Source organism: Papio anubis, chromosome 8 (genome assembly GCF_008728515.1).
Source record: "Papio anubis isolate 15944 chromosome 8, Panubis1.0, whole genome shotgun sequence".
NCBI lineage: Eukaryota > Metazoa > Chordata > Mammalia > Primates > Cercopithecidae > Papio > Papio anubis.
The window spans coordinates 79,811,988-79,827,210 of NC_044983.1; the positions used below are offsets into that span (position 1 = coordinate 79,811,988).

At 38.1% G+C, this 15,223-nt stretch overlaps 1 protein-coding gene across 8 annotated transcripts in view; it reads left to right on the top strand.

Moving 5' to 3' along the window:
• Window positions 1-858: 858 nt before the first annotated feature.
• RALYL (RALY RNA binding protein like) overlaps window positions 859-15,223 on the top strand; it is a 720,856-nt gene continuing 706,491 nt past the window's right edge. For 2 of the 8 annotated variants that reach the window (XM_009213261.4, XM_031669963.1), the window contains exon 1: window positions 1,679-3,124. In XM_009213261.4, coding sequence (XP_009211525.2) covers window positions 3,109-3,124 — 16 coding nt within the window. In that variant the 5' untranslated portion in view covers window positions 1,679-3,108. Of the gene's footprint in view, window positions 1,066-1,269; window positions 1,648-1,673; window positions 3,125-15,223 lie in introns of those variants that run through there. The other 6 variants (XM_021942865.2, XM_031669964.1, XM_031669965.1 and 3 more) reach the window with 6 other exon arrangements.

The following is a 15,223-nucleotide window of genomic DNA, read 5'->3' on the forward strand; positions in this document are numbered from 1 at the left end:
TTGAGATAAAGATCGGAAGCAGGAATCTGTGAAGTGCAGAATTGTGTTAACTGCTCATTCTCAAACATAGAGATGCCAATTAATTCCACACAACCTAGATTCAAAGGAGCACAGGGAAATGGTCCTGAGGTGAGTATTGTACAAAAATGAAGAAAAATAGATGCGTTCCAGCGTCCACAAAGCTAATTCTTCAACAGGCAGTAATAGAAGCCCAACGCACCCAGCGACTGGCTGATGGCATCTTTGTTCAGGCGATCGATCAGCGCCCTAACCCAGACGCTGGGTGAAGAAATTCCTCTCCCACCCTCACCTTCAGAATCCACTGCTCAGTCACCTGGGTTCCCGCGGGGTGCGCCACCGCCTCACTGCTGGTACACGTCTCCCCCTCTCGACCGCCAAGTGCTTGCTCCCTCCAGGCGAGCACTCACACAATGGACTCACTTGTTTCCCTTGCCCCTCTCCTTTGACTTCCAGCCTCAACCAGCAACTTGAGCAAGAGTCAAGCAGGAGTCTCTGCCATAGAGCATAGACCCGTAGAGCTTTCCAGACCAGCTCAGAAGCACGCGCGCACACACAGACAAAACAAACAATGCCTGGTCCACAAATGAATAAATTGAAGACACTCATGCCCCCACCCACCGCTCCGCAACCAGCAGAAAGAAACCCGGGACGGGGTTTCCTAAATAAGAGATTTTGTTGTGTCTTTCAAACTGCAAGCATTCCCCCTTGAAGACGGCGAGAGGCTGTGCGTTCAGTTGGCAATAAAGATTGACGGTGGCTTTGCCCGTGACAACGCCCCCAGCATCGCGCTGAGCCAGGTTCCCTGAGAATCGGAAGGGGGAAACGCAGATCTAGGGAGGAGGGAACAGCAGAGGCAAAGGGAGCTTGGGAGGGATGGGAAATGGAAGATCAGGGGGAAAAAAAAAACAACGAATGAGTGAATCTGGGCTTAAATAGTAAAACTTCCAGAGAGAAGAGGGTGGGATCTCTCCCCAGGTGAGATCTCTCCCCTGGAGATGAAATATAGATGAAATACACAAGGAAGTGGCAAGCAACAACTTTCAGGTGAGCAGCAAGTTGTGCACCTCCTCTCAAGGCGCGGGATCAGCACCCTCTGAGCTGCCCCCACAGCACACACTCCCAATCCGAGGCGGCGGCGGCAGCAACAGAGGCAGCAGCAGCAATCGCGGCAGCGGCGGCAGAGGCGGCGGCAGCTGCGCGCCTCGGGCCCAACCCCGCTCGGCTCCCCCTCTCGCCGGCGCCCTGCCTGTCTTGCGTGTGCGTGTGCGTGTGCTCAGCCTCAGCGTGAGGGGCACCTGCTCGTCTGGGCTCACAGCGGAGGCAGCCTCGCCGCGAGCTGCCGCTGCCGCTGCCGCTGCTGCCGCCACTGGTGCTGCCGCTCACAGGCGCCAGGCTCCCCGTCGCCGCCGCCGCCGCCGCCTCGCCAGCCAGAGTTGGGCTCCGTGGGCTTCCCCCCTCGCAGCCTCGGTCCTTCCCCGCTGCCTGCAAGTCAGCCTGGCTCCGAGTCACGTGTCAGTGCCTGAGGCAGAGACTGCGAGGAAAAAAACGCGCTTCATTCCTTCTTCCACCGCCATACTGTATTTTATACTAAATCTCATTTTTATTACAACATTTTACTCCCGCTCGGTGAGTACCTTCTCAGTGGCATTCTTGTCCTATTCTTTTTTTTTTTTTGTCCTTTTTTTTTGTTTTTTGTTTTTTGTTTTTTTGTTTTTGTTTTTGTTTTTTCTTTTTTTCCACTTCTTTGATTATTGTTTATATTTGGGAAAGCTGGAGGAGCATGATTTTGAGCCTTTTCCTGAATCCAAGTTTTTCTAGCATGCGATCGTTCTGTAGACAAGGCGCTGTGTCTCGGAGTCCGCGGCGACCGTGCCCGCTGGGAGCGTCTCCCAAGTCCAGCAAAATGTGCAACTGGTTTTATGGAAAAAGCGATGTGAAGTATGGTGCCTATTTTTTTCCTTTGTAAAAATAAAAAGCATGTTTCTAACTCTTTTTTTTGCATACTCTTTTTCTGATAACATTTTTGTATAGGTGGGATTTTACAGCAGTGTTTACAAGTTTGTGGTCTTGCAATACTGGTGCAAACCACTGAGCAAAGACATTAATTTTATATTTTTCTGCCCTTTTTGGAAGCCGGTGAGAACAAATTCGTTTTTTTCCCTCCTGTTTTTGATACCCATTGATAACATGAAACTTTTCTTACAGCTGGTGACTGGGATCATTTTTAAGCAAAATACTTTTTTCCTCCTTTAAATTAACTATGACTTTTGCACATTTGACTTTTTTAAAAAAACCGAGATAATTTTATGATAGATATCCTGATATCTATATCTATATTGTCCCTTATTTCTCCCCCTTCTCTCCCCGTAAATCAATTTTCAAATGATGGCAGTGGAAGGTTTTTCTGGAAAAAAAAAAAAAAAAAAAAAAAAAAGAAGTGCGGTTTGGTTTCCTTGTCAACGGAGGATGAAGTGAACAGCTGAGCAGCTCGCAGAGAGCAGGTACTTGGTCCCCTTGGAGGCGTTTCCCGGGTGTGCAGTGGCAACACTGGTCCTAGCAAAGAAATGTGTGAGTGTGAGTGTGTGTGTGTGTGTGTGTGTGTGTGTCTATGTTTGCGCGCGCGCATCTCCGGGCAGTGTCCGCGCCGGAGGTGGGCAGAGCCGCGCCGGGAGCCAGGGAAAACCAAAGTCAGTTCCCGGCTTCAGGATCGTTTTCTAGATGTGCACAAAATACAGTCCCCTCCCCCTACCCCCCACCGTGAGCTGCGCCCAGGTCGTCTCCCGGCGGGGCGGGTGGTGTCTGCGCTGCGGGCGGCGCCGGCCGGGCACTAGGTGGCCAGCGGGCCCTGTAAGTTCTCCGAGGGCCACTTGCACAGCAGGAGGGGCGAGGGCCGTGTACGTGGCGCGGGCCGTCGGGCCGGCTAGAGGGGACCCCCAGAGCACCCGGGAGATGGGGGAAGAAGCGGCAGAGACCGCATCTTCCGGAGGGACTGGCTCCAGGCCACGCGGGCCGGAGCTCGAGACATTTCCAGAGCCTTGAGGATGGCACCGGCCCCCGCACGCTCAACTCCTGCTCCTCCTCTTCGCAATGAGTAAACGACGCAGTAGGTCTTTCCCAGCCTATTTTGCTTTTCCAAAGGGCTTTGCTTTCTTGGTGGTGCTGTCTTTGGATCTTTTCTTTATGCCTGTTGTGTTGCGTTGGTTTTAAGTGCCTGCTGGTGTCGTCTTCCAGGGAATGGGGAAATAGTTTCTTATAAGATGGTCACTTGGGTTTAATGTTGAGGACGACACTGTTAGTTTGCAGTAATGACCCTACAGCTCTAAGGTATAAAAATGCCCCTTATTTAAATTTTATTAGAGGGAGAGTTTTCCCTCTTTTTAACCACCTGATACTGGCTCTAAAGGTTTTCCCCTGAGAACTGTGTACAGGGCAGGAGTGAGGGGTTGGTGATAGAGGTGATGATTTCGTGTGTTGGTAGCATTGAAATACTCAGTGTTGAATGTATTCTATTATATTTTATGATTATCCTGTTACATGTTTTCAATATAATTTAGCATTACTTTTCAGAGATGGACCAGTTCGCAATAAAAAGCCTTTTCTGTATTTAACACTGTGACAGAATCTGCTGGAAATTTTTCTGTCCAAATAAATTTCGTAAAGGCATACATCTTAAAATCTGGAGAGTCACCATTATATAAATACTTTGATTTTCTTACCTTTTCCCCCCTTAAATGAAAAGCTTAGCTTTAAATTATCAGGTGTATATAGTTTGGATTCTGTAAAATAAACATAAGGCAAATGAAACAACTTTTTACCTCTTGGATGAAGTTTTCTTCTGGGTAACTGCAGAAATAAAAACTGACTCCAACATACAGAGGGGCCCATGACAAAGGGGTTTATAACATACACTGGCTTTTTCAAGCAAATATTTCACTGTCTGTATCCTCAGTTTGTGGAATGAAAAGTTTTATGCCTTATTTTTTACTCTTTGTGGTCAAAAAGTAAGGAGTGCAAAGGGCCATTTATCTGTAGAAGATTAAAAGTTAGTGTAATATCTGGAAAGCTATATATATTTTTTATTAACAACTCATACAAGTATCTCAAAAGTCTTTGGACGTTTCATTGTATGTGAGGTATTTTGTTCTCACAGTAGCTTTTCCCTGTGAAGGAAATCCTCTTGCCTTTATATAAAGAAGATAGTTTATGTCACTGTCTGTGGACACCATATTTGATATCTTGATGTGTATAGTTCTAAGATTTGAAGCCAATATGATGGCACTAAGCCTGAAATTAGGATTTTCTTATTTTGTATAGTGAGCTAATTACTAAAATATATGGTTCAAACAGCTAACATATGGTTCAAACAGCTAACATAAAACATTTAAAAAGCCATTTGCAACATTCTGTGATTTTAAAAATCATTTAAATTATAACAATGTATGTACATAGAAGTGCTTATTTATTAAAAAGCAAGACAATTTATGTGTATAATATATTTTTGTATGTTTTATGTGTTGTATGTCGTTTAGTTCTTTTAAGAGAGAGAGAGACAGAGCAAGCAAGCAAGAAAGAGCTTGAGTGATCGAACCTGCATTTTCATTAAGAGAATCAGTTGCTGCCCTAAGGTAGAGGTAGTTTGTGTCTTAAGATTGGACAAAACACTAGCTGTATGGTATGATCTTTCCCAATGAGATTGAAACCATTAATGGGACCAAAGACGATTTTAATGTGAGGACAGAGAGGTAGTTGGGCTTTAATTTCTGTAACTTAAGACCGTTCTAAGAACCTTTAGTTATCTATGTTTTCATTTATTTAAGATTCATTTTTGATTATATTGTATTCTTGTATTACATTTGTGCCAATTACATTCAACATTTTCAAATTTCTTCCTGTGTGAATCATACTGGGAATTCTACAACTCTTAAACTGGCCACCTGTTTAGTTTTTGATTTAAAATTGTTGAAGGTAGTATCCTACATTTAGCACCGCCTACTGGCTTCTCGTGGAAAAAATACATTTTTTCATTCGCCAAGAAACCCACAGGGATTTACATCAATTTAATTGTGCAGATCTTTTCAACTGCTTACTGAGAGAGAAGGAGGGAAAAAAAGTTTGTATGCTGTAAGGAGAGAGGGTTTTCAGGGTAAAGGTAGGGACCGAGGGAAAGAAGACCCACAAATTAAATTGGCATTGGATCACTATCTGACCTCAAACATTTTACTGTCTAAACTGTGACAAAGAAATAATCACAAAATGAAAACCTATTAAATTTTCTAGGACTTTCTATGGGATAATAAAATGTGGGTATTGTTTAAAATCTTGGATTACTAAATTAATTTTACAGTGTCTTTCTCAATCGATATAAAGAAAGAAAGTTCTAGTTGGAATTCTGTCTTGAGTGTGTGGTCTGTCGAATAATATTTAAATGAATAACTTTTCATCATTGAAGATTAACAATTAATTATTTTTATATGTATTTTTCATAGACATAAACAATCACGTAGCACCCTAATTTTTTTCTTAACATGCATCAAATGGCCACACTGTGGTGTTGTATATACAAGGGGGAAAAGTTCCAAACATACAATTATAAAGACACATCCTTAGCCATAATAGATGCGTTACCTTTCTTAAAAATGATAGTTGGTTTATTTTCTCTAATTTGTATGAAAGTCTAGTGGCTGAAAGAGCTACTATAATAATACAAACAAATGATGCCTTCAGAATATAAAAATTATTAATTAGAAAAATAATTTGATATGCTAAACATTTTCTTCCTAGTTAAAAGAAATGTGAAATATTTGGATAGCTATTTCTTAAATACCGTATTTACTTATTTTAAGAGCCAGTAGTAAGTATATAGAAATTCCAGTGAGAAGTATATGTCTGTTGCATTTTTGCAACTCTACGCCAGTAAAAGTGTGGTCATATTTTGTTTACTGTTTAGTGATAGTGTAAGCAACCAAGTAGGGCATTCATTGATATAACTACATTTCAAGTCTTCAAAAAGCTCCATTATGGAAGTAGAAGAGAAGTGAAGTGGATATGTAAGATTGAATATTAAGAACAAATTTGAGAAAAATATTTCAATTACAATTGATTTTTATCTCTGACTTTTGAAACTTTAATTTTTATTTTAGTTATTTTTATTTTTTCTTTCCAACTTTTAGTTTCAAGGGGTACATGTACAGTTTTGTTACATGGCTAAACTGCATGTCACAGGGGTTTGCTGTACAGATAGTCTTATCACACATGAAATCTTTATTTTTAAATAATGATTAGCTGAGATTTAAAAATAATTATTTATTCTTTTATCATACTGTCATTATGACAATTCTGTGTTTTGCTATGAAAACCTGAAGTAATGATTAATTTTATTCTTCAAATTTTTATGGACTTCCAGAAAGTAAATAATAACATGTTTAAAAAGGTCCTTATCAATCTGCAGTTATTGTTATTATTTTCTATTACTATTACTATCTACTTCCAGTGACTTGTACAAATGCTTGTAAAGATCCTATTTCTATAATTCAGTATGATTCTTTGATTTAATAAATTTCTGTTCAGTAATTGGCAGGCAATATAAACTTTCATTTTATTGGCAATAAAAAGTTTATTTTGCTACATCATGATTTTGAAAACAATATTCAATAACATGTAAGCAAACCTGATTTCTGAATGTATCAATAGCAAGTCACACTGTTAACAAATTTACATAATTATACTTGTCGTCAGCCTTCCTTTTATTATTAAATTCTGATGTGCAGACGATATAGATATAACACAGCTGTTGCCAACTTTAGTAGTTTTGCTTATCCTCATTGCTTTTAGATTTTCCATCATACATTGGTAATTTTGTTTTCTTTTGTTAGACTTATGTTAAATATCAAACTTACCTTGTGGAAAATTGACTTTGTGTTTTTCTAAATTCTTCCATACATTTAAAATTATTTTTGTTTGTTAGTTTTGAATTATCTTGCTATTTTTCTGGGACTGAGTCCTGGAAAATAAAGAGGCATTGGTTTAATATCTTTTTCTCTCCATTTGTAGCCACAGAGATGGCAGTTGGAGGACTTCAGTTATAGTATTTAGGATTTATATTTTCTGGACTGTCCTTGCAGACTCCTCAGCTGGGGTCAAGACTCTAAGAGTTATTTATTTGATCACGTAAAAATCTAAATGGAGAGGAAAGTTGTGGAGTAGAACGTGGAAGTCTTGCACTGGTCTTCTGAAAGATACAGTAACATGCATCACTCAGTGCTCTTATATCACAAAATTACTAGAGATTTTCTGGGCATAAATATATTTGGCAAAATTCCATTTAACTCACTAATATACTTTTTGCTTAGAATAATATGGTCAAATTCTTCCCCAGACTTCAGAGTGGGAATTAATTGCATTCATACATAATCCATGTGTTTAGAGAAAATGTTTATGCACATTTTGATAGCCATATGCTAAATAATAAGAGAAGCAAGACATTTCTGAGTCATTTCAAAAATTATTAACAGGTGGGAGTAAGGAACGGCTATGTTTTCATTAAATCAAGATGAGAGGCAAAGAAATTGATGTGTCAAATTAATGCAATTCCATTTGTACTTCCCCTCCATGATTAGATAATATTATTATTTTATATGTTGGAGGACACTGAGACTTGGAGCTCAGAGCTCCATAAGTGGTAAAGGGAAATTTGACCTACAGGAAGTCTTAACTGACACCTCATGTTTTTTCTTCTACACAGAGATGCTTCATTTGTGGAGAGGATTTTTTTGTTTGTTTTGTTTTTCCTAATATAAAACAACTGTTATATATTTATTCTTGATACAGTCCTTAAAATGTCTGTAGTTTGGCAAGTTTTCAATAGTGAGTGCTTTCCACTAGTGAATGCTTTGAGCAGAAACAAAAGAAAATTGCCCCACACAGATACTGTTAACTGATCCTGAAAGGACCTTCTTATGACCATGTCATCACACGTCTCTCCAAGACAGGTTTTCTGAAGAGATCCAATGCATAGCATCACATTTGTGAGTTACCACTGTCGCTCTGCGGTTGGGTCAGAAGAGACGGCTCTCTGTCCTCAGTTGCTTTGCAGAGAGCCTGGGAAACACATTCAACATTGACTTCCTGAGTACAAAATGTAATCTCTACCCTTGAAGCTTTTGTAGTATGATGTGGAAAATTAGTCTTTTGTGCAAGGAAAGCTGAACAGCTAATTCTTTCATAACACCGAGTTCTATAAATATAGGTGTCTTGTCTGTCTACCAACATCGCACCATCAACATCATACCACCTCACAATTTTACTGTTACACGTATTTGGATGTGACATTTATCAAGCTCATTTTAAGTTAGTAACATAAACCACATTTAAATGTAACATATTATTTGAGGATTCTGTGTTTAGTTGCCTCTTCAGATGTGCAAGAAAGTGTTTCATCATTAGTTTCCTTAGAACTTGAAGAAGTGAATATTTTCAATGTAGAATAGGAGACATAAGCTATAGTGGAAACAGTGTGAATGAACGTGATGAGATGGATTTTAAAGACTTGGTCATAAATCCACAAGTTCATAAAATCAGTGGATTTTGAGGTCAAAGTATAGGGAGGGTTAAACGCTGCTTTTGAATTTTGGAATCTGGATATCTTGAAAACAGGTGGTATAAAACAAAACAAGAGAAAGTAATATCTCTAGGAGAGCCTGATTGTGGTTGGAGGTGGGAAAATGATTCCATTTTGAACATAGTAATTTGAAGTTCTGACATTAACTTCTGGATTAAATGACCAATGTGCAATGGAAATTCAGGTATTGAACTGGGAAGCACACTTAAGGCTAGAAGGAGATATGATAGTATCATCTACATTAAAACTCTTTAAGTGGGAATAAGTCCTGCACAGGTAGAAATTTGGGAACATCTTCTTTTTTTTGAGTGAATGTTAAAGGGGCTGATAAAAGGCAGAAAAATAGAATTAGAATGATAGCCACTGAAGCTCAGAAAAAGTGTGTGGTGTGTGTGTGTGTGTGTGTGTGGTGTATAAATATTGTTCAGCAGAGCTAATGCTGCATAGGCTTAAAAGAAGGTAAGGCCTGAGATAAAAGCTTTGTAATCTGCCATTAAAATCCATGAATTTTTAAAAGAAAGTAAATGAATGTGATTGATGATCCTCAATATGATGTGGCAGTCATCATAAAGAGGGCTGTTGTTCCCAGGATTGTATGTGTCATGTGTGTATGTGTGTGTGTGTAGTGTGTGTGTGTGTATGTGTGTATGTGTGTGTGTAGTGTAGTTGTGTGTGTAGTGTGTATGTGTGTGTGTGTGAGTGTGTGTGTGTGTGTAGTGTGTGTGTAGTGTGTATGTGTATGTGTGTGTGTGTAGTGTGTGTGTAGTGTGTATGTGTGTGTGTAGTGTGTGTGGTGTGTGTGTGTAGAGTGTGTGTGTGTGTGTATGTGTGTGTGGTGTGTGTGTGTGTGTGTGTGTATGGTGATAACATGATCTAAATAGGAAGACCAGTAGGAAGTTTTACTGGAACTAGCGAAATTGATTTAAAATTTATATTTATATGCAAAAATAGCAGAGAATATTCTGAGAAAGAAAAAAGAGGGCTAACCTTTTAGATAATAAAATACACTATAAAGCTTTAAAAATATATTTACTAGCTATGTCTACTGAAAAATCTTCAAAGCAATGTCTTTCAGGAAGCAATGAACACATCTAGTGCACAAAACATGGCTTCTTAATATCATTCCCCATTCAAGAGGATAAGAGCCCTTTAGTCTTCCTTAACCTAGAACTGGCTGATTCTAAGTCTGGGCAGAAAAAACACAAGATGAGCCTGGGAGAACTCATTGTGCCAGAAAGTAAGGAAATGGTCAAAGTCAAATAAGGCTGTATTGTTGTAAACAAGTGCTAGCTTGAAGGGCCTTCCAGTTGTGCAATTTAAATCAGTTTGAATTTCAGGAGTGAGTATAACAAATTGTAAACAGTGAATAAAGTAAAATCCATGAGTGTGTAATGATACTCTAAAGAAAAAATATAAAAAAGAAAAATGACAATTAATAATTAAATTGAAATAATTAAATGATTAGCCTGCCCTTCTTGGTTGATGAGGGACAGATTTTCACAAAATAATGTGAGTTAAGTGTAAGAAATGTGAGAATTAGAAAATTACTGTTTGTAATTCTCAGTGAAGTAAGTGATTCAGTCAAAGATGATCAACAAGTGATAAAATCATCAATTAAAATTATTTCAGTGAATAACATATTCTCACAGTGCTCAAGTATTAATTGCATCTGCAAGTCATTTTAAGTGACTGAATGATTTAACCCAACATCACCAATACACCACCTGACACCATGAGCCTCCTGACGAGATGCCATATGAAGGCTACAGTGCCATTTGTGAAATATTGTTGCTAGAATGTCTAACCTGAATCTAATAAAACCTGGTTAGATGTAACTTCCAGTTTACAGAAAAATTCAGAGAAAGGACCAGTTAAACTAAACCGTGAGGAAATAGTGAGACAAATGCATAAGGTGAGGTATTCTACATTGAAGATACATATCAGCCCTGTGGCGTAGACTTGTAAAAAGTCAGTGCCACTGTGGAGGGACTTTTCCAGATTAAAAGAGACTAAAGACAAACAAATGCAGTGCTTGAAGTTTTATTTTATTTCACTTTTTTAAAACGTGGTCTATAAAAAGTCAAATTTTGGTAGAATTGGGACATTTTTCATATGGGCTAGAAAATAGATGGTGTTAGGAGATAAGTGCTGAATTATTTTGGATAAATGCAGTGATATATGCAACTGAATTTTCTTTCTTTCTTTTTTTTTTTTTTTTTTTTTTGAGACAGAGTCTTGCTCTTTTGTCCAGGCTAGAGTGCAGTGGCACGATTTTGGCTCACTGCAACCTCCGCCTACCAGGTTCAAACAATTCCCCTGCCTCAGCCTCCTGAGTAGCTAGGATTACAGGCATGTGCCAACACGCCTGGCTAGTTTTTGTATTTTTAGTGAGATGGGGTTTCACCATGTTGACCAGGCTGGTGTCGAACTCCTGACCTTGTGACCACCTGCCTCGGCCTCCCAAAGTGCTGGGATTACAGACGTGAACCACTGTGCCTGGCCCGCAACTGAATTTCTTAGGAGTCATCAAAGGAGTGAGGGAGGGAGTGTGTGTTTGTGTGTGTGTGTGTGTGGTTGTGTATGTGTGTTTGTAAAATAAATAATCATTTGTTAACCAACTTTAAATCAGGGAGTGCTTATGCTGGTTTTATTGTATTATTCTTTCAAGTATTCCATCTATTTGAATTTTTTTTCATAAAGAAAGTTGAGTAGTCTATTAGTTGCCATTGAGAAAAAAATATGTTTATTGAGGTTAAACAGAAGTAGAAGTCCAACTGCCCATGTTTAAGGTCATCTGGTATCTTGAAGATATGAGATAGAAACAAAATGAAGTTTAATGTTAAATTGTGGGAATGAAATATTACCCATGGAACTGATATTACTGAAGGAAGGCTATTTTTAAAGCCACAATAAGGAAAATGTGAATGCATATTTATGTTGTTCAGGATAGAATCCTCTTGCAGGAAGAGGTGGAGGTATAATAGAAAGGAAAATAATTTTTCAGGGTCAATTTCAGAATATTCTAAGAAGGTTGGTGTGATTGGTAGTAGCACAAGGAGAGGCTGGTTACATCTCAAAAGAGGAAGAGAATTGAATCAGTTCATTAGTTAAACTAACTCATTATTTCTTCAACATACATTTTTTCTTTGTAAATATTGCGTTTTCTTTGTAAATATTGTGAGAGCGTTTTCTTTGTAAATATTGTGCTGGAGGATGAGGATTCTGTGGCAAATAAAACTGATAACAACGCTGACTGCAAAGAGTTTGCCATCTAATGGTGACTTCAGTCTTCTCAGATAATTGTATATGAAGTCCTAGGTTGAGGTTAACTGGTATGGACATAGGAGCTGGGAGAGTGTAGTAGGGAATAAGCATGAAGTATAGAAACGATTCTAGAGCCATAATGAGAAACTTGGCAAAATTAGTATTTGTTGTCACTTTAGTCAACACAGTTACATCACTTCTCCAGCAACACTTAACAGCCTTTAATCTGAATGGGTTAAGGAAACAGCTGAGGATTACTTGGTTAGAGACTAGCAAGGCATCCACTTTGTATAAAACAAAGTGATGAGCTTTCCAGAGGTAGTGAATATGAAGACATAAATAAATCTGGGCTGAGAAAGAGAGCAAGGGCAGCTCCACGAGATGAACACAATAAGAACTGGTAAGATTTGAGAGCCTGAAGAGCAGGATGAAAAGGAATAGCAGGCTCACTAATTTTAATAGAATGAGAGCAGTGCAAGGATGGATGGGTTTGGTCAGAAAAGAATATTGTATTTCCAGCGTTTGACAGTGGAACATCTTCAAATGGTGAATAAATTTTAGAGTATGGTAAAGCATGTGGCTAAGAAAGGAGGACGCTGCTGATGTTGAGAAGTTAAGATATTGTGAGGTGAAGCTGAGTATTAAAAGTGTAATTTTGAAAATGTGATTTTAAAAACCTGTAACAAGACGACAGGTGAGAAGGTGGAAAGGAAAACTATAAATGTGTCAAAAGTATCAATGACATTTTTAGAGCTTTACAATCAACTAAGACCAAAACAGATTTTTGTTTTGTTTTGTTTGTGACTTCTAGGACTTTAGTCCTATATTTGGAACATTTTGAAGAAAGCTATAGATATGTAATGTATGTATGTATCTTGCTTGCATTTGAAAAGAATTTTCAGTTAGTACAGAAATAAATTCTGCAGTGTATACAGCAGTGCAACCCTTTGTAAGGAATTCTCTTATCAAAACCGAGGAAATGAATATAGGCTCCTATAATCAAGTATAACAGTGAGTGATTCAGATTGAAAAGAAAGCTACAGAGTATTTGTTAATACATTTTTGTTAACATCAGAAGTCCAGATAGCAGATAGATAGCTGTATTAACTGCTAATTCTGTTGCTGCTGCTCTGCTGAGATCTCATTCTATTTGTGAATCAACATTCTGGGCCAGACTGACTGAGAAGTGCTTAGTCAGATAGAGCCTCATCTTTGCAACACTATGAGAGTATATTATCATAGATAATAATATTTAAGAGAAAAGGGAGGAACAGACAGTTGACTTGTTAAATGTCTTAGTGCTACTAAAAGGCTGAGCAAAGATCTGAACCCAGGAGTTTTTGGCTTCACAACTTGAATGTGGACTACTGTGACTTGTTCAAAAGATGGAAAAAAGGAGATACCTTGATTGGTACATCAATAGGTCAGCATCGCTTGTCCAATAAAATAGACACGCTCACATAATTAATGCCCTCACAATAGCTTCCTATGTACAGCAAGTTAAAAACACACAATGCTTACATTTAAAACTGTAGTGCAATTGATTCTGATTCTAGCCCCTCTTTTCGGAGTCTTCCATAATGTTTCTTCTGTGGCCATAATGGGTGAGAATTTCAACAATTGTTTGTATATTTAGACAATATTTGTCATGGATCTGTTATATGTAAGTCACTGTGTCTTGGGCCAACATGGTGAAACCCCATCTCTACTAAAACTACAAAAATGTACTTGGGTGTGGTGGCATGTGCCTGTAGTCCCAGCTACTTGGGAGGCTGAGGAAGGAGAATCGCTTGAACCTGGGAGGCGGAGCTTGCAGTGAGCCGAGATTCCACTGCTGCACTCCAGCCTGGCGACAGAGCGAGACTCCTTCTCAAACAAATAAAAAATACTTTAAAAAAAAAAATCAGAAAACGTTGGTCTTACCCTCATGAGTAGACAGTTTTCTGGAAAAGGAAACGCTGCATGTGAAAAGTGACAATGCATAAAGTTATGAGTATTAAGAAAAGTAAAGATGATTGATTGTAGTTATTTAGGTTATTAAGGCACTTGAAGAAACTAGCCATACAATTTCTTTCTCCCCTTTCTAGTGACTGGGTGAGTCCTCAGGTTGGGAGTTTAGGTATTACTTTTGTTCCACTGTATTCCAGAGTCAGGAATGTATGACAGTGTAGAGAAGAGGTGTGTAGAAGAAAAAGTAAAGGGGGCCAAGTGAGAGGAACAACAGCAACAAAAAGATTTAGAGCAAATTGTCTGGAAAAAAAACTGGAAGATGAAAGTAAATGATGAAATTTTGAGGAAAATAAGAGAAGGTCAGGGTAGAGGTACAATTAACATGAGTGTGCACCTTTGTATTTATCCTTATTTTATGCTTTAATATATAGTCTATTGTTCGGGAGAATGAAGTTTATCCTGGAATATATTGAGATTACTCAAAACTTCAAATAAACTTACTAGAAACTGTTAAATACTATAAAATATATAAAATGAATTTAGAAGATACCTATGCTTTTAGATTTTTTACAATGGCTCTAATGATACAGCTTTATTGATAATTTAAAGTAGATTAGTGAACCAATAATATGAAAATATTTTGTTTTATTCTGAACCCATTTCATCATGTATGCAATCTTTTTATTTCAGAATTGCTAGGTCTTTTTCCCTATTCTAGTCTTCCCCCTGGACGTTGGTACAACTTAAGTGGGGGGAAAAGAAGAAAAAGGGAAGAGTGGAAGAGGGGAGAAAGGAAATGGAAGAGAAGGAAGGAGGTCAACAGTAGCCATGACCCAAGTTTTCTCTAGATCACTGTTCAAAAGAAACAATGCAAGTCATGCAAGCCGGCCACATATGTAACTGTAAATTTTCTAAAAAGCATATTTAAAAAGTTAAAAAGTGAAACAGCTGAAATTAATTTTCATAATTATTTTATGTAACTCAATGTATCAAAAATTATTTTAACATGTAACCAATATAAAATTACTTTTAAAATATTCTGTTTTTTGTGCTAAGTATTTGATATCTAGTTTCTATTGTATGCTTAACAGCATAGAACTAGCCACATTTCAGGAGCTCATTGGCCAGTGGCTATCACATAGGATAGTGCAAATATAGAGTGCTCAAAGAGGCTTCAGGGCTATGTCATGTTTTCAAACTCTTTTTGGCATTTGTTCCTTAACAGAGATTATCCAAAATAGATTTTTAAAATACTCTCTGATCATTTCAATTTCAGCTTTCACTTTTTATTAAAGCCTAAATAGAAATCCATTGAAGTTCATTTTTGCCAAAAGGTTATCACAAAATATGGTCCCGTTGACTAAGAAATAT